We start from the raw sequence: 24,136 nt of genomic DNA on the forward strand, positions 1-24,136 counted from the left end.
TATGTATATAGAATAAAAGTGGGATTTTTATAGAGTTTGATGTGGTCTCAAATATAAAATTTATGAATTTCTATGTAATCAACATAAAAACCCAATGACCTAGAATATCTAGAGATTTTTACTCATATGATTCTTATAAACATTCCTTTAAGTTTATCGATTATCGATTAATAGTATTCAAAGAAACTTGAAGACTAGTTAAATATGGAAACTGAAAATACTCCAGTACAGTTATTAAAGGAAATTTCTCGACCAGATTAAAATTACTTAGAGAGATTTCCTAAAACTACTTCGAATGCCCAAAATTCCCACATGTTATCGATCGCTACCTTTTCGACTGAGTCTCTAGATCATTCTAAACGCAAACATATATACTCGTAAGAGCAATTGTAGAGTATCTGAACAATTAGCAAGCCTGATTACAAGTAATTGCCATTGTTTACAGTTGTTTACATGCACAGAACAATAAACTCAGATAGAGAGAGAGATATATTGCCGATAAACACAATAATAAACTCATGATTTCTGCTTTACCTTTCTATCTAACAAAACTAGACAATGCAATTGGCATTGAACTGCATGCAGCTTGGATCCGATTTCAAATGTGTATATATATATAGATATATACATACATATATATATTTGTTTATATGTATTTAAATTTAGATATTCACACAAATTGCTGTATAAAATATATTTTTGCTGACATTCTCCATAATATTCCAGCCAAATTATCACAGCTTCAATTGCATTTGCGTGTCGAGAGAAAGAGCGCGAACGAGAGAGGGAGAGAGAAGTCTTGTGTATTTTTATTTGCGATCTTATCTGGAAAGCGCATTTTTTGTTTAGCTGGTAACGCATTAGAAAATGTTCAGCAAATGTTGCACGTTGCACGTTGCCGGAACTTGATAATTTGCTTGGCGCTAGGCAGACGCCGACTCCGTCTCCAACTCCAACTCCGTCTACAGAGCTGAGTTGGCCTTTTACTTACAATGCATTTTATGGCCAATGGCCGTTTCTATTTGCACATTTTCACTGCTAAAATGGCAACGCGTGCAGCGAGCAGCGTGCAACGTGCAACATTGCTGAGCAGATTCTTAACAGCAAACGAGAAGAAAACAATTTTTATTTTTTGTTTCTTTGTTGCAAAAATAAAGTTTGTCCGTCGCATTAGCAGCAAATCGAAAGCCTGGCATTAACAAATTATTTCTGCATAAAATTGTGGCCATATATGTGCAACATGCAACAGGCAACATGGCCAGCATGGGAAACATGGCATGCTGTAAATGCCAGTTGGCTATTGGCTATTGGCTATTTTTAGCTGCTATTCCAGGCTCTCTTGGCCATTAAGTTCGTCCGTCCGGCCGTTCGTCCGTTCGTCTGCATTGATTTCAAATTTGTTTCGCACGAACTGCAATAGGCTTTAGCCACGCCCACAATCAGCCGCGCCTCCGGCTGTGTTCGGCCCCAACGTGCTGCTAAAATAAATAAATGTCGTTTGTTAGTCGTGTTAGGCAGTGCGGCCAGAGTACAGGATGCTCTGGCTAAACAATAATTAAATAAACGCCGGCAACTCTTGCTGTTGCTGTTGGCTGATGTTGCTTGTGCAGCTAACACAGCAACTAGCTAAACAGCATTGTCCATCGGCCAGTTTATGTTATTATTCCATTTTTTTTTGTTTCTTCTTTTTTTCTTAGCTCGAAGCTGCATTTAGCTGCTCCTCAATTGGCGCCAGCCACAATTATCTTTGCTTTGGTTTGGCATTTTTTTTTTTTTATGTATATAAAAATAGATATTGGCAGTTAGGCTGCCATTGTGGTTGCTCCACAACTGTCATTTTGTTTCTCTCTGCTGTGGTGATTGACAGCAAATGCAGGAAATGAAACCAATTCAATTGTAGCATTTGATTTATCCAGCATTTTGCAGCATATCTCCTCAAGAATACAAGTTTTGCTTTTATAGAGAAATCAAGTTTTTAGTTTTGCACAGCTGCTCGAACAACAATTGCATAAGCACGGCAATTGTTTAAACTATAAATACAGCAACCAAATTGACCCAATTTAATAACCGAATACAAAAAAATATAAGTTAATTGTGTATAAAATCTAAATAAATATATAGAGTATTTAATAAGACTTTCTTGTATATTTATTTATTTATATTTTGATATATTTATATACCCTGCTTAAGCTAGTATAAAAATCTTAGATTAACTTATTTAGATTCTCTTTTTTAGTGCTCTTTAAGTAACGTTCCTCAAATGTTAGACAGGAAATCTCGTAAAGGTGCTGAACAGTCAAGAATCTTGGTAAAATATATATACATACGTATTCATACGTATATATTATACAACATCTGCTTATTCATATACGTAAATATGTCTCTCTCTTATTTGCTTTTTTATCAACTTCCTGTTTTCAGTTGTCCGAAACGTCAGCTCAGTTCTATATGCTCTGCAATCTGTGTCTTTTCGTATGTGTTTACTAAGATAAATCAGATTGCCTGAAAGGGAAATACAAGCTAGTTTATGCTGGTTGTTTATGTGGAATATAGTCTTAAAATGTTGCAATTTCTGTTTAAGATTTGGTTAACGTAAAGAAAAGAAAGAAATCATCTGTAAAAATTTTAGAATTGAAGAGGTTTATTAAATTAAAGAATTGTCAAGAGTCGAATACTTATTGAGCTGCTTACACTAATCTCCCTCTCTCTCTCTAATGTCATAAATGAAAATCTCATGAATTTAAGATCGTTTATCTAAATAAAATATATAAATATATGACTATCCCCATTAATATATACCTTAAGCTAGTACACCCACAAGATCTTAGCCTCAATATTACATCAGCAATTTCAGCTAGAGTATTCGCTATTCGACTAACCAAGCGCACTTTATTACAGCAGCCTCTACAGACCTGCACCACAGACATTTCAAGTATGTCTATTGCACATATGTTAATAACATTTATTAGACAAATAGCTTGGGCATATAGACGACCTTAATGAACTGCATTCAGTGGACACTTTCCCCCTTTAGCCAGCTGCATATATCATCTATATGTCTATGCATATATTTGCATGCAATTTGCCCTAATTAAATATGCAAGTCGATTTCAAGTGCAATTTTCTAGGGTATTTACATAGCTGCTTGGACCAGTTACAAGTTCATTCATTCAACCATTTGTCAGCTGCACTTTGCATATTGTCTGAAGCGTATCAATAGATATGTCTAACTATAGTATATTTAAAGAGAGAGAGAGAGAGAGAGAGAGAGAGATTCTTATTGCACTGTTATTATTGCTCAAATAAATTATTCATTAAGACTTTTTTTTTTCATTGTTTCAATTTTACAATTGTCGCGTGTCAAAAGTGCTCACAGCTCCAATTAATTAATTATTATTCTTTTTAATGGAATTTTTTTATTTTTAATAATAATAACTAATTAAATTTGTATACTTTTCTTTTCAGGTAAGTTGACGCTTGCTAATTGAAATCGAATTTTGGCTAAGTATTGTATATATTTAATTTTAATGCCTATTTCATTTGACGTATGCTTAATGCTCATATTACGCATACGCCGCGTTGTGCGCACGTAAATCGCTTTTATTAGCTTCATATATGACACCAGCGCGCCTTGCTTTTTGGTCTTATTAATGTTTCTAATTAAATATTTAAAAATAAATTTATATATTATATGCATGTGTGTGTGTGTGTGTGCATGTGTCAGCGGATATCGGAACAGGCAAAATACAACCGCAAATAAATATAAATAAAATCAAAACATGACCAAGACAACAATTATAGAGAAAGTGACGGCGAGTGCACTGAAAAAAAAAAAGCGACAAGCTTCAAGCTACATACTCCAATTAATATGCGCAAGTGGAAAACCAAATCAGGAATTAAAGTGCATATACACATATATATCTCTATATATGTATGTGTATATCTGTATATATATTCAAAACACAATAAACAAATCGGCCTCGTGTTCGAGGAAAAGTTTGTATTGTTTTTATAACTCAGCCAAAATGAACAACTGTAAATTGATGGCCTGCGCGCTTTTTGGTCAGGCCCAAAACACACACAGAGAGAGAGAGACTTACACACACAGCACACACACACGCCCCACAGCTCAGCTGCTGTTATTACATGCTTTATAGCGTTAAAAATCAATTAGGAATATGTTGGACAAGCTTAATAGACTATCTAATACTCGTTTTGGTGTCCAAAGTATTTTAGTTTCATACAAAAATCTATTGGAATGGGTCAATCCTGAGATAGACATGTAAAAATTATGCCGAGGCTATTTACGAATTATATTTATGCTATGCTATACTTGAGTAATATTTAGTTTCTTCAGTCAAGAGTCTCCTGAGTCTCTAGAAACACACAACCAATATACTCACCTCAACAGCCCGGACGGGCACTTGATAATCTTCTGCTGTAATCCACAGTTAATTCACAGCCTCTGAATCATGCGTGACGTTTCTTAACAAAATATGAATGTGATGAAAACAAAAACCCGTTTGCCCGACGAGCGCACAAATTACATGTGAATATATATATATATGTAAATATGCATGTATAGGCATATAGACATAAATATCTGTACATATATACCTGGCTAATTGCACAAACAATGCAAAATACAAAAAAACATCATGACCTGCTTCAATAAATCCCCCAAGCCCAAGTCCCAATTGCAGTGCTGCTGCTGTTGCCAATTGGCAATTGGGGCAGCTGCGTTTGCCCCAACAATTGACAGGGGGAACGTTCGAACCGTTGCATGGATTTGGATTCAATGCGATTCGATTTGTTGTCAGTTGTTATTGTTACTGTTGTTGTTGTTGTCAGAGAGTTAGTTAGTGGCACAATTTGTGGCTCAATTGTCTAGAATTGGGCACGGTGAAAATACAGTCAGAGCTGTGTATGTGTGTGTGTGTGTGTGTCAATCACATCCAGTGGGCACGTCAAGTGTTGGCCTAGCAAATTGGAGCAGCGCGGCCCAAATGAAGATGTGAGCGACATGCCATTAGCCAAGCCACACATACATATATACATGTATGTGTGTGTGTGTGTGTATCTGATCATAAGTGCAGCGCGGTGATAGCAACCGGCTGCAGTTCACTTGTTGCATCTAATCTAATTTTAACTGAAAAAGCGCCTTGTTTGTCCGCCTGCCTGAATGCCTGCCTGCCTGGCAATTAAGTTAACAGCCAAAAACAAGCCAAACATGTTGGCCAAAGCGCTAAAGCAACTTACTAAAAAAAAGTCGCATCGTTCCACTAACCATGGCCAAAAACTTGTAAGAAAAAACACACACAAACACACATATTTATCTATATATATAAATTGTTAACAAAAAGCCAAAACATGTAGCAAGTATCTTTGGCTTGCAGCAGCAACAGCAACAGCAACAACAACGGCAGCAAGTGCAACTGCAACTGCAACTCTGGTGTGTGTGTATATTTATAGACATTACGTTGCGTTTGCGTTGTTTAAAAATAGTTGCGCCCCAGTCGCACAGCCCAAACGAGCCACACACACACACACACAAAGTTGCTGTAAGTGAAGCTGCTGCAACTAAGGCAAAGACTGCAGCAGCAACAACAGCAACAGCAACTACGCATTTGATTTGGGCTTTGGCTAGTTACTAGCCATAGTCCAATCTATAAATAGCTCTACGCATTTTTCTTCTAGAACAATTTTTCATGTTACTGCGCTGCAATCGGCTCTCTATGAGCCATAATATATTGATATTGATATTGATATGTCTGGCAGCCAGCTGAACTCTGAGAGATCTGAGCACAATTGGCACTTGAACATTGCGGCTCAACCTCTCTCTCCCTCTCTCTATCTCTCTCTCTCTCTCTTCCTCTCTAAGTGATCGTAAATATTTCGTTTGCACTGGCAAAAAAATTGCGTATGAGCCGAGTTTTGTTGTCAATTCTCATAGAGAGACGTTGGCATGCTCTAAAGTGCAGTTAGTAGTTGTAGTAGTAGTAGTAGTTGTAGTAGTAGTAGCTGTAGTAGTAGTAGCTGTAGTAGTAGTAGCTGTAGTAGTAGTAGCTGTAGTATTACTCTTAAATATTTGTTTACTCCGAGTATAGCTGGAAATGCTCTTAAGTGCTGGAATAGTCGTATAAAAGTAGTCCCATGTATACGCACTTTTAGCGTACACTGTTTTATAAATTTATATGCGTATATGATAATACAGAGTAATATATATGGGTATCGTTGATAATGCTTGCCAATATTTGCATATACTCGCATGATAAATATTCTACCAACAATAAGAACCTATACGAAAGGCACAAAATACTTTTATACATAGGAGTCCTACACAACAGCTCAAAAAATTATCTAAAAACGAGAATCGCTAATATGAAAATACTTTTTGATCTATACTTGGAGTCGATCTATATATTATTAATTTTAGATGCAATCGACTTGCCCAAAAAGTAACAAGAAAGTAATTCTCCTAGACTGTTTCTTTAATAAACTTCCATATATAAACAGTTGCCTAAATGTATTCCTACTAAATAAAACAATTTATACAAAATTAAAAAAAAAATAAATAAATAAACAAAATAACAAAACTCCTTATATATAATATAAAATTCATTTAAAAACCCACAAAATAATGTAGATCCCATATAAGCTCTACTCAAACTAACTTTCCCATATCTTAACTTAAATTTCTTTAAGTGTACAGCGCTCCCAAGACCAAGTCCTGCGTGCTTAGACTCTATTGAGATAAAAAAGGAAAAACGAAAAAAAAAAAAAAAGAAAAAGATTCAAATTCCAAAGTCAAGATGCAGCTTCAAGTTGTCTATTATAGGCAGTGGTGTGCTGCAGTGGTGGTGCTGGTGGTGCAACAACATTGCAGCTTCGTTTCACATTAGCCGCCTAACGTAAACAAGTCGCCATGGAGCAGCTCGGACGACTGCGACTGCAGCTGCAGCAGAGCCAAAGGATGCGCATGCGCATGTGCAATTAAAGTGTTGCATATTTATGAAAGTCATGCATGCACATGCACATGCACAAGCCGGCTATCGATGCGATCTATAAATAGGCTAAATGTTATTATGGCCAGGTTAACTGCTGGCTGCTAGACAAACTGGCCTGGCCTGGCCCGGCCTGGACTGCTCTGAAAAAGAAAAATTGTCTTTAATGGCGTCTAATAAATGCTCATTGGCATAATAGACACGTGCTACAGACTGTGGCATACGCATTCATATTGTTATGATTGATTGATCAATCAAAATGTGTGTGTGTGTATGCCATTCACTAAAGGATGCAGCTCCAAACATGTCATCCTGACGAGCTTGTCTGCCTGACTGACCTGCCTTGCCTGTCCTGCCCAGCCTTGTCTTACCTGCCTTTTACCTGTGCCTGTGCTGACGAGCAAATTGCTGGCTTTGTTGATGAGGTGGGCATTGTCTGAGCGAACCGTTTGCCTGCCGACCGATGACAACTGCAGCATGTGCTAATCAACAGAGCAACAATGTGAGCAGAGCGCAGTTAGAGTTGGCACTGCACGACTTGAAAATACCCTCGGTATCTGAATGGGAAGCTGCTAGAGAGTATGTAGAGTGGAAATGTACAGAAGATAGGCACACAGACCCATAAGTATACATGTACTTATGCTTACTTATGCATGTAGTTATACTTCTTACACTAAAATATCAACTACTTATTGATACTACGGAAAAAAATATTTGATTAAAACAACTCTGCAATAAAACAATATATATTTATCGATTTCGAGGTCTTTAACTTTTGTAGTTTACAAGAACCAAGCGTTCAAAGAGAGAAGAGAGAGAGACAGCTGTAGTATATGAAATCGGCTCGTCATGCAAGCTAAGAACATTTATTTAACCTTGAGGTTTACACAAACAGCTCTTTGCTGACCTTTACATACATTTGCATGAGCACATCATGCCCTCTCTACCCAATTACAGGGCATATATAAAAGAAACAAGCAAAATAACAAAAAACGAAATTAAATCCAACTCCCCTAACGCAGCAGACAGCCAATTAAAAGTGCCAGCCAAGCTAAGAGTTGAGCTGAAATCGAGTCCGAGCAGCGAACATCGAGTGCGAGTCCGAGTCCGAGTTCAGCTAGTCCGCAAGTTCTTTTAATAATAGCTTTAAATGGTTTTTGCGCAATCAGATTACTTGCAGTTTTGTCCGCTTGAATTCCAGCTAACTGAATGGCTCCAGGCGCAAGAAGAAAAATGGAAATGGAAATGGAATGAAAACACGCACTTCAACTCGTTTCAGCTAGCGCTATCTACCCTCTCCCTCTCTCGCATCTCTAACTTTGACCACCTTCGTTTGCATTCTAAGCCAAAGTGAAATTCAATAGAACTGGCAAATGGCATTGGCCATGCGCCGTTGTTGAGGCCCATCTAGAATCGCATCTTTGCAGCCTGTCTTGCCAATTGCTGTGCATGTTGTGCTCCTCTTCTGCATCTTCTTCTTCTTCATCTTCTCTTTTTGCTATACCACTTAACTGTGCCCGCATTCATGGGGTATATGCCCATAGTCAGGCTGGCTAATTAAAATTAATTTACCGTTTATAATGGGGCATATTATCATGGTCGTATAGGCGTATCGCGTCGCATTTTATGAGCTGTGGGCACAGGTTTTACTGCCAATTACTGCTGTTATCGATAACGATATCGATACTTTTAGCATGAATTCATAGATGCTCTTGCTACATATTCGTTGAGCTTCTTACTTAAATTCGAATCGTCTCTAAGCTTTACTTGACTGAAACAATACTCTCTCTTTTATTTGAGTATTGTTTTCTTGACGTTATGCACTGTTAGTTGTCATATTTTTCTTAGATTCTGCTTTAAGCTATAAACTGTAAACCTTTTCAAGCTAAATAAGTCATAGATAATGCATTCATCTTGTTTATTTACATTTGCTATAACGTTTTACAACACTATAATCTAGCTGTTGTTTGCTCTGATTCGCCATTAATAGGCTATCTTTAAGCATATTCCATTTGACTTTCATGCTGCTTCATTTGTTGCTTCGCTATGCTTCTGGCAATGGCAGCTGGAGCAATCTGTCCTCCCCAGAGCTACCCAGGTGCACAGAGGCTGGAGTTGAGGCTGTGGATGCGGCTGTGGCTGATGCTATATCTGTAGCTGAAGTTGTTTTTTATGCAAATGGTTTGTGGCTTCGGCTCTGTGGTTTGGGCATTCCAGGCTATTTGGTTATTCCTGTGCATGCACAAGAGCCCAAAGCCGAGCTGTCTGGATATATACATGTATATGCATGTGTGTGTGTGTGTGTGTGTATGCTCACATATACATACACTGTGGCATGGCATGTCCTTGTGCACAGCAGTTTTTATTTTCACTTTTTTTTTGTTTGCGCCACGTTTCAAGACTTAACACGCCCGTGGGCCTCCGCCTCCTGCTACTATTTCTCCTGCTTCTCTTTCGACAGTTCTTGTTTTTGGTCTAACGCAGCTATTGAAATGAAAAGTTTTGTACGTCCGGAAAATGTATTTCTGGGCTGCTGCTGCTGCTGTTGCTGCTGTTGATGAGTTTCCTTTATCGCATTGAGGCCAGCGTCAAGCGAATCGTGAGGGGCGCATAATAAAACCGCATTTCAATGCTTAGACAAAAGATCGCAAATGGCTTCGTTTCTACATAACCCACATAAAAGCTGACTATCTATATATCTACCCATAGATGTGTGTTAAGTATATGCAAATGTGTCTCTGTGTATGTGTCTGTGTGTGTGTGTCTCAATTATTACACTGCAACTGTCTCTATCTTACTTTTACAACACATTTTACATTTATTTTTTATGATATGTCACAAATCTTTTGGTTGTTGAAGATTTTGTCATCTTTTTCTCTGTCACGAACTTAAAAAAAATTGTGAATTGGTTTCGTTTGCGGTTCGATTATATAACAGAAATCTCTTTAATTGTAACAACAGTTGCTCGAAAAGCAAGCGTGAGAGAGAGGGAGAGAGAGAGAGAGAAGAGAGGTGTAGAGAAATTCACAATAGCTGTTCAATTTGTTATTTTTCTTTCACTGTTTGTTACTTGATTAAGGTCAATGTTAATGCCAGCCCAAGCAACAATTGACAGCTACTTTAACATGCATGTTAGAGCAGATTAGAGAAGACTGTTAGGTATTGAAAAGGTATAATGGAAATATAACTTAAATATAAACTGGGAATTCGAAATTTAGAAGATAGTTCACTGATAGTTTAACATTAACTCTAATTTAAGGTAAGCATAACTTGGAAGATTTACAGTTTACTATAGTTTAACATTTACTTAACATGTATTTATAAATTTAAATAAATATTATCGCACTAGATCTCTCTGGGCGAAGAGTTAACCATTGTAGACAGATTAAACTGTATCAACTAATGATGAGGTATGATGAAGAATCATCAGAGTGACAGAGGTATATATGATACGGCCTTAACAACTCATTTCATCTTATTAATGAGGAATATAAATATATGGCCTCTGGGCATGACCTACCTCTGCTTAAGATTTACATGCACGCATTTGCCCAGAGCAAAAGTTTAGCCCCTTTAACCAGTTTTAATATATTCACATTTCAATGTTTATACAAAATTCTAGCAGAGAAAAAAAAATATAAAAACAATTTATCACAAGTATTTATGATCACCACACAAGTTACAATGAAACTCAAGCAATTTAGCTTAATTTTCAAATAAATTCAACTAGATAATGTCAGACACACACACACACATACACAAACAACAGAAAACTCTCTATGCAGCGGCGCACATAAATTTATATTTAAAACAAAAACAAAAGCATGCAAAATAACAAATAAATATATAAAAACTTTAAGCCGAGTTCCGCAATTTTCGATTCGGAAGCGCAATTAAAGTTGAATTTAAAACGCTCATAAAATGCATAAATAAAATAAATATGTCGCTAAAACACAAAATGTGCGAGAGAGAGAGAGAGAGAGAGGGCAAGAAGAAGAGTGAGAAAAATTGGTGCATAAATTACAAAACATTTGCAATTCGCAATAGCACACACAGAAATTGGTAAATAATTGAAAAGCAGGATAATTTCAACAATTTGTGCACGTTTTTCGATTAAAATAAAAAATAATTGCATAATAATTTAATTACAAGCGCAAACAGCTAGAAATTCGCCTGACAAAATATAAACAACAACGAAAAATGTATTTATAAATAGAACGAAAAACACGTTCGGAAATTAAAATGTTGATAAAGTTGTTAAAATGGAAAAGTGCGAGAGTGTGTGTGAGTGCGAAATGGAATGTGTGTGTGTGTGGTTGTGTGAACTCTATGTAAAGGGTGAATGTGAGAAGAGTGTATAGTGTGAGATTAATGTAATTGGAGAATGTGTGGTGTGAAGAATATGTTTTGTTGGAGAGTAAGTGGGTATAGTGAGAGGAGAGTGTGAGAACCGAGCGTATAAAGAATATGTGTGGAGTATGAATGACGTAACTTATCTTAGGTAGGCGTGGAGAGTTCGTGTGTGTAGTCTTTGTTAAGGATATATGTGGAGAGTGCAAGAAGAGAGTTTATGTGTAGAATATAAATAGAGTGTGGCAAGTGGGTGTGTGCAGACTATGTTTAGAGAGTGTGTCTGAGGAAAAATTATGTTGAGGTAGAGATTGTGTTTGTGGAGATTTTGGATAGTGTGAGTGAAGACTTTTAGTGTGAGTATAAATGGAGATTATGAAAAGGATGTATGTGGAGATTGTGGATGCCGTGAGTTTTAGTGGAGACTGGTATGGAGTGAGAATATAAGTGGAGATTATGAGAAGAGTATATGTGGAGAGTGTGAATGGAGACTTTGAGTAGACGGGGAATGGAGATCATGAGAAGAGATTATGCCAAATACAATATACATATACATATGTATGTATGTACGTAGCCTTTCTGCCAGTAGAATATGTATATGAAAAGTCTATGACTCAACCCTGTAGACTGGGTAAGGAGAGCATGACTGTGTGAGTATGTGTGTGTGACTGTGTGACTGTGCCAACACCCACGCACGTGCCTTCTGATTGAAAGGTTTTATGTTTTACTATTATTATATCTGTAGCCTCGCATCTAGCAGTTTCCTTAATAAAAACCACAATTTTATGACAATCTGTTTACTTTGAATGCATTTACATATTTCGCTAACGACAATTTCCTTTTCTGTTGATTGTAATTGCAGTTGGTACTTCCGCAAAATCAAACGCATTGAGGCTGAGAAAAAACTGCTACTGCCAGAGAACGAGCACGGCGCGTTTTTAATACGCGATTCCGAAAGCCGTCACAATGACTATTCGCTATCAGGTGGGTGCTATAAATGGCATGCCAAATGTCAATCTGTTCAATGAATAATAAATATGAAATGCAAGTTTATATCTGAATCGTATCTAATATTGTATTGTATATTTTTGCAGTGCGCGATGGCGATACGGTTAAGCATTACCGCATCAGACAATTGGATGAGGGCGGCTTCTTCATTGCCAGACGCACAACATTCAGGTAAATATACAATTTAACATTTACATAACATTGTGCTAATATACTCCTCTCGTTATCAATAACAGAACCCTACAAGAGCTGGTCGAGCACTATTCCAAGGATTCGGATGGCCTGTGCGTCAACCTCTGCAAGCCCTGTGTACAGGTAGGCCCCATTAACTATATAATACTCTACTAATTCATGGTATTCAATTATTGTTTTTGGCATTTAACATGCACTTAACATGCCATTTAACATTTAACGTATTCTTGTCGCGCATTTAACATGGCATTTCTCAATATTTAACATTTGACATTTAACATTTTCTCATTATGATTTCTGTCATTATTTACGTATACTTAACCAGATGAAAAAAAAAGATTTTAAAATGATTTTATATATTTGTTTTTTGTATTCCTTTAAAAATACTAACGAAAATTATTTATATATATACTAACAAACAAATAAAAGACAAATTCATTTTCGGGTATTTTTGAGGTAGGATTTTGTAACTCTAAACATTAACGTTAATGTGTGTGTGTGTGTGCCAGCATCATGCAAAAAAAATCCATAAACAAATAATACTAAATAAACAACCCATTCATTTCATTTAATTCATAAATTTAGTCAAAGTACAAAGTGCAATTAAGCGTTGAAAAGCGCAAATAAAAATCTCCAAAAATATAAATTATATTAAAATTTATGCGTCATTTTGGCATTTAGTCAGAACGTAGATAAAGATCAAAATATTTTGTATATTAACGAGAATATTATATAAATATTGTATATATTGTATACTACCTATGATAAAGTAAGGAATATGCTATATAATCTATTTTTTTATTCAATTGCCAGTTGATAGTTGTAAATCTAGTCTTCTGCTTAAGAATCAGACTCGAAGACTATATAGACTAGCCTGTGCCTTTTCTACCTTATGATTGCTTCAGGTATAAGTTCAATTTAAAGCCTATTTATAAAATCATATTTATATAAAGTATATACTATCTTTGCTATATTTTCATACTTTATCAAAAGCCAGTTGAAAGTTATAATCGCTGTAAAAATGCCTTTAAGCATAGCCTTGAAATTATTTCTAGCAAATTCCACTCATAAATATCGTTTAATATACATATATATAACTAGTTATATACTATGCTTTATATTATAAGCTTTACTTTTTAATTAAGTATTGCTACATGTAGTGTATATATATAGTATTTGGTGCAACTGCCAAATCGCGTGTCCAACTTATGCAAACATGAAACAGAAAAAGAAAAACTTGAAAAAAAAAACGTTGCGAAGGGCATGCAAAACATTTCAACTAATGCACTTTCAAATTTGCAATGTTCCAAGATGACTAAGCAACTGGCTTGAGCTCAGAAAAAAAACCGAACACCAAATAAATGGTAAAGTTCGCTTAAAACAATAGTAAATTTCATTAACTAGCCGCAGTTTAGTTGCACTTTGACTTTGACCCAAAAGGCCAGACTAACTAAAAGCCCAAAAAGCCAACCACAACAAAAATAAACAAATTACTTACAACGTTAGCCAACGCCGCTCTACTTCTAGTCTAGCAACAATTTGTACATAATGCCTAAGTGTATGCCATCAGCTCTCTCTCCAATTGGCACCTTCATACGAAACGAGCCTAAAAGCACACACCATATTACCAATTGAATTGCTTTTACCGTTTTGCTAAATAACATTCACTAATTTGTTGTTGTTTTTGCCACACAGATTGAGAAACCTGTCACCGAGGGTCTATCGCATCGAACTCGCGATCAGTGGGAAATCGATAGAACTTCGTTGAAATTCGTACGCAAATTGGGCTCCGGACAGTTTGGCGATGTCTGGGAGGGTCTGTGGAACAATACCACGCCCGTGGCCATCAAAACTCTAAAGTCGGGTAAGTTGAAATGCAAGATGAAGAGGAAGACTAGAGAACTCTTACTTATTTGACATATAAACTAACTAATCCCTTGCTTATCCCATTCACCAGGCACCATGGACCCCAAGGACTTTTTGGCTGAGGCACAAATAATGAAGAAGCTGCGCCACACCAAGCTCATTCAGCTATATGCAGTCTGCACCGTCGAGGAGCCCATCTACATTATAACAGAGCTGATGAAGCACGGCTCCCTGTTGGAGTATCTGCAAGGTAAGCCAAACGAGATGCTAATGCTAATCAAGTCGATAAAGCATAACACATTACGCATACATTAACTTGGCTAATCTCTTTCATGGTTCATGGTTCATGGTTCGCTCATTGGTTCAACTTCATTATCGTGTCATTATCAATATCTGATGAATGTGTTTTTAATATCTTTTAGCAATTGCAGGCAAATGTCGTAGTATCAAAATGCAAACGCTCATCGATATGGCTGCCCAAATAGCCGCTGGCATGGCATATTTGGAATCACAAAACTATATACACAGAGATTTGGCAGCGCGTAATGTGCTCGTCGGCGATGGCAACATCGTAAAGATAGCCGATTTTGGTCTGGCACGGTAAGTGAAAGCTATATGCATATATGACAGTTTACCAATATTCTCTAATATATAATGTTCTTTTTCCATGTGCCATATGCAGACTCATCAAGGAGGATGAATACGAGGCACGCGTCGGTGCACGCTTCCCCATCAAATGGACAGCACCAGAGGCGGCCAATTACAGTAAATTCTCCATTAAGTCGGATGTGTGGAGCTTTGGCATTTTACTCACCGAGCTGGTCACCTACGGACGTATACCCTATCCAGGTGCGTTTACTTATCTTTGTATATCCCCCCCAGACAATTCTAAATCTCTATAACTTTCAACAGGTATGACCAACGCTGAAGTATTAACCCAGGTTGAGCATGGCTACCGCATGCCCATGCCACCGAATTGTGAGCAGCGTCTGTATGAGATAATGTTGGAGTGCTGGCACAAGGATCCGATGCGTAGACCCACATTCGAAACGCTGCAGTGGAAGCTCGAGGATTTCTATACATCCGATCAGAGTGATTATAAGGAGGCGCAGGCTTACTGATAAATGCTTTATGCGCCCGCTGGCAAACGCGGCGGCTGCAACAGGGTAACGCCCGGACCAGCAGCAGTCGGCCAAGCGGACCAGAGCAACAACAGCAGCAGCAACATCAACAGCAACAATAAGACCGAAGCATAAAGCTAACCAACACGGACAATTCTTATTTAGTTACTTATTTCAATGTTTGCACAGATTTTCTAAAGCATTAAAAAAGAAAAGAAAAGAAAATATAAGCAAAGCAAGTGTAATCCCATGCTCTCAACATGGAGCTGAGTGTACGTCTAGGTATCAATATACATGTTATTAGCATTTAAGGCAGGCAAATTTTAGTATTTAGGATGCATTGCGGTGTGCTAAGTTAAAGAATATATATATATATACATATATTCATATATATATATTTACGTATGTGTGAAAGATAAAAATTTGTATTTTTGATTACAAAACAGTTTTCTTTGTTTGCACTTAATGCATGAATCATATACATATGCATATATATATAGATTGAAACACATGTTTATATCGATCTGATTTCTATTAATTTGTTTTGCAATCAGGCGCTATTATTGAACGCTGTATCATAATATATGTATACATCAATATAAATATACACATACGAAACGCATAAAGTCACAGTTTATATATAGGATCTTCGTATATTTATATATATACACATGTATATGCATATTTTCTCTTTTTAGTTATATAGCCATTATATAAACGATATTTAAATACTTATATATTTATGCTTTTAGTTAAACACAAATAAAAAACAAACATTACGTGTCTTACCTTATATATTCACACACTCAACATTATCAACGACATATATATGCTTTATCTTTATCGTATTATCGTAAACAAAACAAAAACATATACATAAACAAGTGCTAGAAGAAAAAAAATATACGCAAAACATAATGCAATAAAGTAAACTCCATATTATTAATGTTATACATTTTAATTGTAATTTTTAACCATTAAATTATGTATTTAAAATTATACAAACACACACACATACATACACAAATCCATGTACATTTAGTGAACAAAAACATCAAAATAAAATTTATTATCGTAATTTATAAAAAAAAAAAAGCAACAAAACTTTCATATATGACAGAAATGTTCAAAGCTAGCTAAAATTTATTTTCAGTGTATTTATTTATGCTTTTTATTATTTTTTTTTTGGTGAGTATTATTTGAAGCGTAAGTGCCCCCTGAACATAAAGTACTTTGTATAGAAGAGCTTGGGACAAAAAAAGACCTGAGCAGAGTGATTAGCTCGTAATGTCCCCTTGTAAAGATCGCCTAAGTTTATTAAGATTCCTTCAAGAAACTAAAAGATACTCCGAATTACTAGCTGGAATATCGTTTCTATTTTCAGGGTATTTTCTAAAGGACTCTTATTAAGTATGCGATCTACATGTTTCTATTTTTCATTTGCTTCTTTGAATTTAGTTTTGAAAAGAAGTGCAATAAATAGAGCAATTTTACTTATTTCAAAAACTCTAATCTACGTACATCTAAACCTAGAAAGCATGAATTGAAGGCTGATTTTATAAAGCTAACCGTAGTACTTACATATGTGTTCTTATCTAGTAATATATGTTCAACTGATTTACCAATGCACAAAACATATGTTTTTAAAACACACACACACACACACACACACACACGTTTCAAAGCAGCTGTAATCAAAAGAAAATAAATATGGAAGAATATGAACAACTGGAAGTTCGTCAACAAAATTATCTTTTATTGATTTATAGAAATTTCTCTGTGCTGGAATAATTTGCATTTGTAATTACTAATAACTCATGTCGAATAAACTAAAATTGAGGGCGTGTCAAATATATACATATAAATTTGTATGGAAAACATATGTATAACGATTGCAATAAAAATAATTTCTATAAAAAATGATATACCTATAAATATGTAAAACCCTTTATAGCTCTATGAAAATGTATAAAAATTTCAAATATACTTGCAAATTTAATGAATAATAAAGATTGCATAAATCTTGATTTGTCGTATAACATAATTAGTTTTTCTTAATAAAATAAAACAAAATAATAATAATAATAAGAAAGCCTAATATATTTTGATCAAGAATATGACTTAGATTTTCATTAGATATAAATATATAAATATTTTTTATTTGATTAGCAGTAAAGTTTAGTTAATTTAACAAATACATATATGTTATTTTTTTTGCTATTTATAATTTGTAAATTTATTAGTTTATAATGTATATAATTCATTTTAGCCGAAGCCATAAGTGAAGTCTCGTTTTAAGTTGAAAGTACATATATAAAGATATTCCGGGTTTAGGCCTAATCGGTTCACAACCTTGATCAATACAGTCATATATGTACGTATGCATATCTAAATGTGTGTCTCTAAAAAGTCAAACGCTTTTGATCAATCCACATATGGGTGCGATTGTTTACTACCAAAAAAAAAAAAGTTGATTGAATTTTTGGTCAATGCGAGTTTGTGAACCAAAACAAAAAACGCATTCAAAGCCCTGCCTAAAATGTCGTCTACTCTGTGCTCCTCGCCCCACCGCACTCGGCCACACCTGCTAATGGAGGCTGCTGAATGTCTCCCGCCCCCTCTGACACCCTGGCTTCTCTGTGATTTCATTCTGTTGCTATAACCTCTCACTCTCACTCTCGCCCCTCTGTTGCTGCATTGGCATTGTTTGTGTGGGTGTGTGTATGATTTAGTTCATTTACCCACCTTCCACACTTCCCCTCGGCACTTGCTGCCCTGGCATTGTGCCTTTAGTCTTTTACTATACATTTGTGTCCCTCTCTCTCTCTCGCTGCTCTTCTCCTGACAGGTATTTGTCGTCTGCTACTGTGGCCGCCTCTCGCACTCTCTTTACCCCGTCTGCAGCCCTGGCATCGAGTAGCCGTAAGTGGTCAAGCAGCCAAACACACAAATACACTCGCACTCAATGCGAATTGATGACGATTCCGCTGCTGATGCCGATTTCCAATGTTTGCTCGCTGAGTCAGTCAATTGTTTTGTTGCTGTTGATTAATTCGGGCATAACTATTGCCAGTGAAAAGCACATGAGACATGCACTAATGTACACATAGATTGCGATAGACTCTGTTTTGTTGCCTTATAAGGTAAACGACGCGGTGCTGCTACAGCTGTTTTGCTGTGTAATCAATCGGCGCGAGACACGGGCATTTCTTGGCTTGGTCCGTCATGCTGATAAGCCGCGGCGATTCATGGCCCGCATTTGCCACAACAGCTAAAATCATAAGAAATACTTAGCTAAATATAAATATATAGAAATTTTCATATATATAACTTTGCTTATCAAACACTTCCTGCGAAAAAATGAGCTGAGCCTTTGTTTTCTTTAGACAGAATTCAAACATTTTCGGGGACGCATTAGTAAGCAGTGGCTTATCGAGTGAGCTGACAAATCTCCATATCCATAAGATTCTGAGTCATAGCAGCTTGTTCATCAAGGGAAAGGGAAAAAACAGCCAGCTATACATTTAAATATTATCAATAATAAGTCGGTTTCAACCATATTCAGTTCTTCATCGCTTTTTATTATTTTTTTGTTTTTTTCGTAGCGGTTACAAATACTTTAGTTTTGATTTAATGTTTGTTTTTGTCTTTTTTTGGTTAAGTGTAATTCATAATATAATAATATATGTAAAGAATGCTTGGATAATGTATAATGCCGAATATGAATATATATATTATATAATATTTTTTTTATAATAATACCAATATGCGCATGAACTCGTGAATTTCGATCCAACACAAAAATATATGCTAAATACTTATGTGTAAAAGGAGTGTATGTGGGTGTAGATGTGTGTCTGTGTGAATGTGTAGGTGTGTGTATCTATGTAGTACATGACTTCGTATAAAATTGTTATAGATATATAAAAAAAATTGTTGGTAGTTTATCTTTGTTGCTGTCTCTGCTGCTGTTGCTGGACAATGTGCCTGCCTGTGTTAAATATCTTTAGCTCCGCATCTTCTTCTTCTTCACTTTTCTTTGTTTTATCTATCCTAAGTACGAAATGAATAGGAAAATATTTTATATATATATCTTTGTTTGGAGTGTATGCGTGAGACGCTGGCACAGACAGGACCACGCCCAGAGACAGCCGCAGTTAATGTGCATGTTTTTGGTGTTGTTGTTTTTGCTGTTTCTGTCACTTAGAAGCATTTGCGGTGCACAATGGATGGGCCAGACTCATCGTACTCCTGCTTGGAAATCCACATCTGTTGGAATGTGGACAGCGAGGCCAGAATGGAGCCACCAATCCAGACGGAATATTTACGCTCCGGTGGTGCCACAATCTTAATCTTCATGGTGGATGGGGCCAGAGCTGTAATCTCCTTTTGCATACGATCAGCGATGCCAGGATACATGGTGGTACCGCCGGACAACACAGTGTTGGCATACAGATCCTTACGAATATCGACATCGCACTTCATGATCGAGTTGTAGGTGGTCTCATGAATGCCGCACGCCTCCATGCCCAGGAATGAGGGCTGGAACAAAGATTCGGGGCAACGGAAACGCTCATTGCCAATTGTGATGACCTGTCCGTCAGGCAGTTCATAGGATTTCTCCAGCGAGGAGCTGGAGGCAGCTGTTGCCATCTCTTGCTCGAAGTCCAGAGCAACATAGCAAAGCTTTTCCTTGATATCGCGCACAATTTCACGCTCGGCAGTGGTGGTGAAGGAATAGCCACGCTCGGTCAGGATCTTCATGAGATAGTCGGTCAAATCGCGACCAGCCAAGTCCAGACGAAGAATGGCATGTGGCAGTGCATAACCCTCATAGATGGGCACGGTGTGGGTGACACCATCACCAGAATCCAAGACGATGCCAGTGGTACGACCAGAGGCGTATAGGGACAATACAGCTTGGATGGCCACATACATGGCCGGTGTATTGAATGTCTCGAACATGATTTGCGTCATCTTCTCGCGATTGGCCTTGGGATTCAAGGGTGCCTCAGTTAGGAGCACTGGATGCTCCTCGGGTGCCACACGCAACTCATTGTAGAAGGTGTGATGCCAGATCTTTTCCATGTCATCCCAATTGGTCACAATACCGTGTTCAATGGGATATTTCAGGGTGAGAATACCACGCTTCGACTGTGCCTCATCACCCACATACGAGTCCTTCTGGCCCATACCAACCATAACGCCCTGGTGGCGGGGACGTCCGACGATTGATGGGAAAACGGCGCGTGGTGCGTCATCACCGGCAAAGCCGGCCTTGCACATGCCGGAACCGTTATCGACAACCAAAGCGGCAACCTCTTCGTCACACATTTTTGCTATATGGATTGTGGTTTAACTTGCTATAATTGAATATGAAAAAAAATAGACTATTCAAATGAATTTGTATGTACACACTACTCCGAACTGAAAGCCGCTCGAGAGTTTGAGCCTGAGACAGAGAGTCAAAGGCACATGAGCTGAACAAAGGAAGACTGAATTTTATTACCTTTTAAGGAAATATAAGAGACGAATGAAGTTTTTTGTTTTCAGTTACTCTGAATTAACCGCTGCGCAAACTTTGCACAATGACTGACGCTTCACAATTGAAACGACGCCTACTTTTTCAAAAGTGGTTGAATTTCGCCGAGCCGCTGGCGTTGCCACTCTTACAAAAACGTATCTAATAATACCAAAACAGAAAATGGCTAAAAAATACTCCGCCTATCGATAGGCAAATATTGCCATTTGTCAACAGCTGCTTAAGCCGCTAAGCCTTTGTTCCTTTCTCTTTTGTTGTGTTTCAAGTGCAATAAATACGCAATTTAATCAATTAATTTAGGCATTAAGCTATTCTATTCGATAAGTATATATTATGATAAACATCGCTCATCTCTAATCTAGCAGCTAGACAATCACCCACCCACCCAACGACACCCACGATAGCGGCTTTGTGACTTATTTTGATAGCGCCGCGCATTTTAACAACATGGTTGACATTAATTTGGAGTGCGTGCAATTGATCGAGCCCCAGCCGACAAAATCGACGGAAAAACAACAAGAGCAATATTTAGAGGCAGCGCGAATATTGCTCGTGCTGCTCGAGAATGTGCTAAGTCAGCCGAATAACCTGAAGTATCGCACCATTCGTGTGGAGAACAAGGCGATCAAGGAAAAGCTGCTCTCGCTGGAGGGCATTGAGCAATTGCTGAACGCAATTGGTTTCAAACGCTTGCCAAGCTCCAATGAATACACATTGCCTACTGAGGTACCCTTACAGCAAATACAAAAGTACAGAGACGTGCTAAGAAAAAGGCGAGAGGCGTGGCTGAATGGTGCAAACCGTAAGTAGCTGTAATATAGCCAAGTTAACTGTTAACTGTTAATGGAAAAAGAATTTATTTGCTTTAGGGTCAGTCCAGGCGACGACTGCAAGAGAAATGCCAGCTACGTGTGCTACGCCTTTGTTTATACAACCTTCAGTGCCCTATAAACAACGTATTACCTTTCCGCGCATGCTAGTGAGTGGAAATATAACTATATAATTGAATAGAATAAATGGAATTTCTATTTGCAGCGCACTCCTAATCGGTTCCTGCAGTCTTTGGAGCTCTACAGCGATGCCGTTATGCAGTATGAGGACGAGGCGTTGCTGGCCAGCGGACGAAGTCTGATACCCATTGATGAGCTAACAATGAATGCCAGCAGCAAATTAATTGAAATGCAGGAACTAATTGCGGCTGGAAAATGTAAAGAGAAGGAACCCTGCATACGCGATCTGCTGCTCGTTGAGCTAGTCAATTGGTTCAATACGGAGTTCTTCGAGTGGGTCAACAACATACCATGCCAAGTGTGCGGCAGTGAGGATGGCAAACTACGTCGCACCCAAACCGAGGGCGATGTACGGGTCGAAGTCACAGTTTGTTGTGGCCAAGAGACCAAGTTCTATCGCTACAATGACATCTCCCAGTTATTGGTGTCGCGCAAGGGGCGCTGTGGCGAGTTTGCCAATTGCTTTACATTCCTGTGCAGATGTCTGGACTACGATGCCCGCTTAGTTCATTCCCATTTCGATCATGTGTGGACCGAAGTGTTTTCTGAGAAGCAAATGCGCTGGCTGCATGTGGATCCCTCCGACAATGTGGTCGATTCGCCACTTATGTATCAGCACGGCTGGAAGCGCAATATTGACTACATCTTTGGATATTCGCGCGACGATGCACAGGATGTCACTTGGCGATACACGAACAATCATCAGCAAATATTAAAGCAACGCAAGCTGTGCTCGGAGAAGGAGCTCATCGCAACACTGAATGTGATTAGGGCCAAACGGCAGCAGTTCGTGAGCGAAGAACGCAAAAAATTCCTCAGTCAACGTAACATGTGCGAGGTCATTGAAATGACCGTGGAACGGTATGTATTAGAAAAATATTTATTGATTGTTTTTGTTGTTTTGTATTGTTTTGTCTATTCGTTCACTTGGTGAAATGGAGTATATTGGTTTTTTTCAATGTCTCGCTTTGAATTGCAGGTTATTTTTTAAGCAATTCAAGCTCTGCAGATATATATTCTTGTAGAATGTGCAAAAGCTATATGACCTATATCAACATTTGTAATTTTGTAAATCTAACGAGCATTATGCAGTCGGTAGCTCTCGACTGCAGCAGTGCAACTTGTTATTGTTGTAATTAAAACTGATCTCTACATTTATTCATATAAACTGCGCAGCACTCCTACCGAGAGCGAGCTCAAAGGCAGAAGTTCGGGCAGCTTGTCGTGGCGCCAGTCGCGTGGGGAGCACACATTCACAGATGTGAGTCATTTGAGCTGATCATTAATTGCCTTTGTCCTCTATATAAGAAGCACACACACGATCTCTCATGCATTATTCTATTGCAGATTTTTGTATTTACGCCAAATGACAGCGAGCGGGAACTGCGACAATTCAATTTGCGCTACAATTGCGCCAGCGATACGTACGAAAGATATACGATAGGTTTGATAGAGCGCTTCCATAGAAGAAATCTTATCAATTATGCTCATGACCGATTACTTTCCTTAATTTCTAGATGGCGAACATTTTAATATACTCGAAACCTACAAGACTTGGCAAAGTGCGCAATTCTCATCGAAGAACATTTTTCGCAAGGTCGAGAGAGATTGGAAAATGGCCTACTTGGCCAGGCTAGGTAAGCTCTGTAATAAAATTTCATTACAATCTATTAATTTATATGATTGCTTGCAGAGGACACGGACAGCGCTGAAATCATTTGGAAATTCAATTTGAGCAAGTCTAATCTTCGAGTAAAATCCTATAAACTCACATTCGAAACGAAGACCTTTGGAGACGGCAAAATCGATGTGAGCGTGGAGACGAACGATGGCAATAGATGCATTGAGAACGCCACGGAATTTCAAATTGTTGCCAAGCTAAGCGGCGGCAAAGGGGACGTGGCTTGGCAGCATACTCAGCTGTTTAGACAAAGCCTTAACTCCAGGGAATATCCTTTCGATTTACAAGTTGTATTGCATTAGCAAAATGCTAAAATTCCAAAATCAAGTGTAAATAAAAAACAAAAAAGCAAATATATTGTC

The 24,136-nt window shown here is 37.6% G+C and overlaps 3 protein-coding genes and 1 long non-coding RNA gene across 8 annotated transcripts in view; 3 read left to right on the plus strand and 1 right to left on the minus strand.

Moving 5' to 3' along the window:
- Positions 1-19,337, plus strand: part of Src42A (Tyrosine-protein kinase Src42A) — a 57,486-nt gene extending 38,149 nt beyond the window's left edge. For 2 of the 5 annotated variants that reach the window (XM_089262419.1, XM_089262416.1), the window contains exons 3-11: positions 12,217-12,338; positions 12,449-12,533; positions 12,599-12,677; positions 12,984-13,010; positions 14,250-14,418; positions 14,512-14,670; positions 14,843-15,020; positions 15,103-15,269; positions 15,333-19,337. In XM_089262419.1, coding sequence (XP_089118545.1) covers positions 12,217-12,338; positions 12,449-12,533; positions 12,599-12,677; positions 12,984-13,010; positions 14,250-14,418; positions 14,512-14,670; positions 14,843-15,020; positions 15,103-15,269; positions 15,333-15,541 — 1,195 coding nt within the window. In that variant the 3' untranslated portion in view covers positions 15,542-19,337. The remainder of the gene's footprint in view (positions 1-12,216; positions 12,339-12,448; positions 12,534-12,598; positions 12,678-12,983; positions 13,011-14,249; positions 14,419-14,511; positions 14,671-14,842; positions 15,021-15,102; positions 15,270-15,332) is intronic. The other 3 variants (XM_018105364.3, XM_089262418.1, XM_089262417.1) reach the window with 2 other exon arrangements.
- LOC149090955 (uncharacterized) lies at positions 3,332-7,140 on the plus strand. The gene is made up of 2 exons (XR_016197101.1): positions 3,332-6,014; positions 6,073-7,140. It is a non-coding gene; the product is annotated as an uncharacterized LOC149090955 (long non-coding RNA).
- Positions 19,338-19,717: 380 nt separating the features above from the next.
- Positions 19,718-20,875, minus strand: Act42A (Actin 42A). The gene has a single exon (XM_018105368.3). The coding sequence runs from the start codon at positions 20,873-20,875 to the stop codon at positions 19,745-19,747; it is 1,131 nt and encodes a 376-aa protein (XP_017960857.1). The 3' UTR covers positions 19,718-19,744.
- Positions 20,876-21,312: 437 nt separating this feature from the next.
- On the plus strand, positions 21,313-24,136 carry Pngl (N-glycanase Pngl). Its single transcript, XM_018106787.3, has 7 exons — positions 21,313-21,885; positions 21,953-22,062; positions 22,119-22,954; positions 23,270-23,354; positions 23,441-23,537; positions 23,611-23,730; positions 23,787-24,136. The coding sequence occupies exons 1-7, from the start codon at positions 21,531-21,533 to the stop codon at positions 24,074-24,076; spliced, it is 1,893 nt and encodes a 630-aa protein (XP_017962276.1). The 5' UTR covers positions 21,313-21,530; the 3' UTR covers positions 24,077-24,136.

This window comes from Drosophila navojoa, chromosome 5, assembly GCF_054131105.1.
Source record: "Drosophila navojoa isolate 15081-1374.11 chromosome 5, UAZ_NAV_1.0, whole genome shotgun sequence".
Taxonomy (NCBI): domain Eukaryota; kingdom Metazoa; phylum Arthropoda; class Insecta; order Diptera; family Drosophilidae; genus Drosophila; species Drosophila navojoa.

Coding starts and splice junctions, on each gene's coding strand:
- Act42A (XM_018105368.3), bottom strand. CDS start 20,875: ATGTGTGACGAAGAGGTTGCCGCTTTGGTTGTCGATAACGGTTCCGGC.
- Pngl (XM_018106787.3), top strand. CDS start 21,531: ATGGTTGACATTAATTTGGAGTGCGTGCAATTGATCGAGCCCCAGCCG. Junction 22,063..22,118: donor TTACCTTTCCGCGCATGCTA/GTGAGTGGAAAT, acceptor TTCTATTTGCAG/CGCACTCCTAATCGGTTCCT. Junction 23,538..23,610: donor GTACGAAAGATATACGATAG/GTTTGATAGAGC, acceptor CTTAATTTCTAG/ATGGCGAACATTTTAATATA.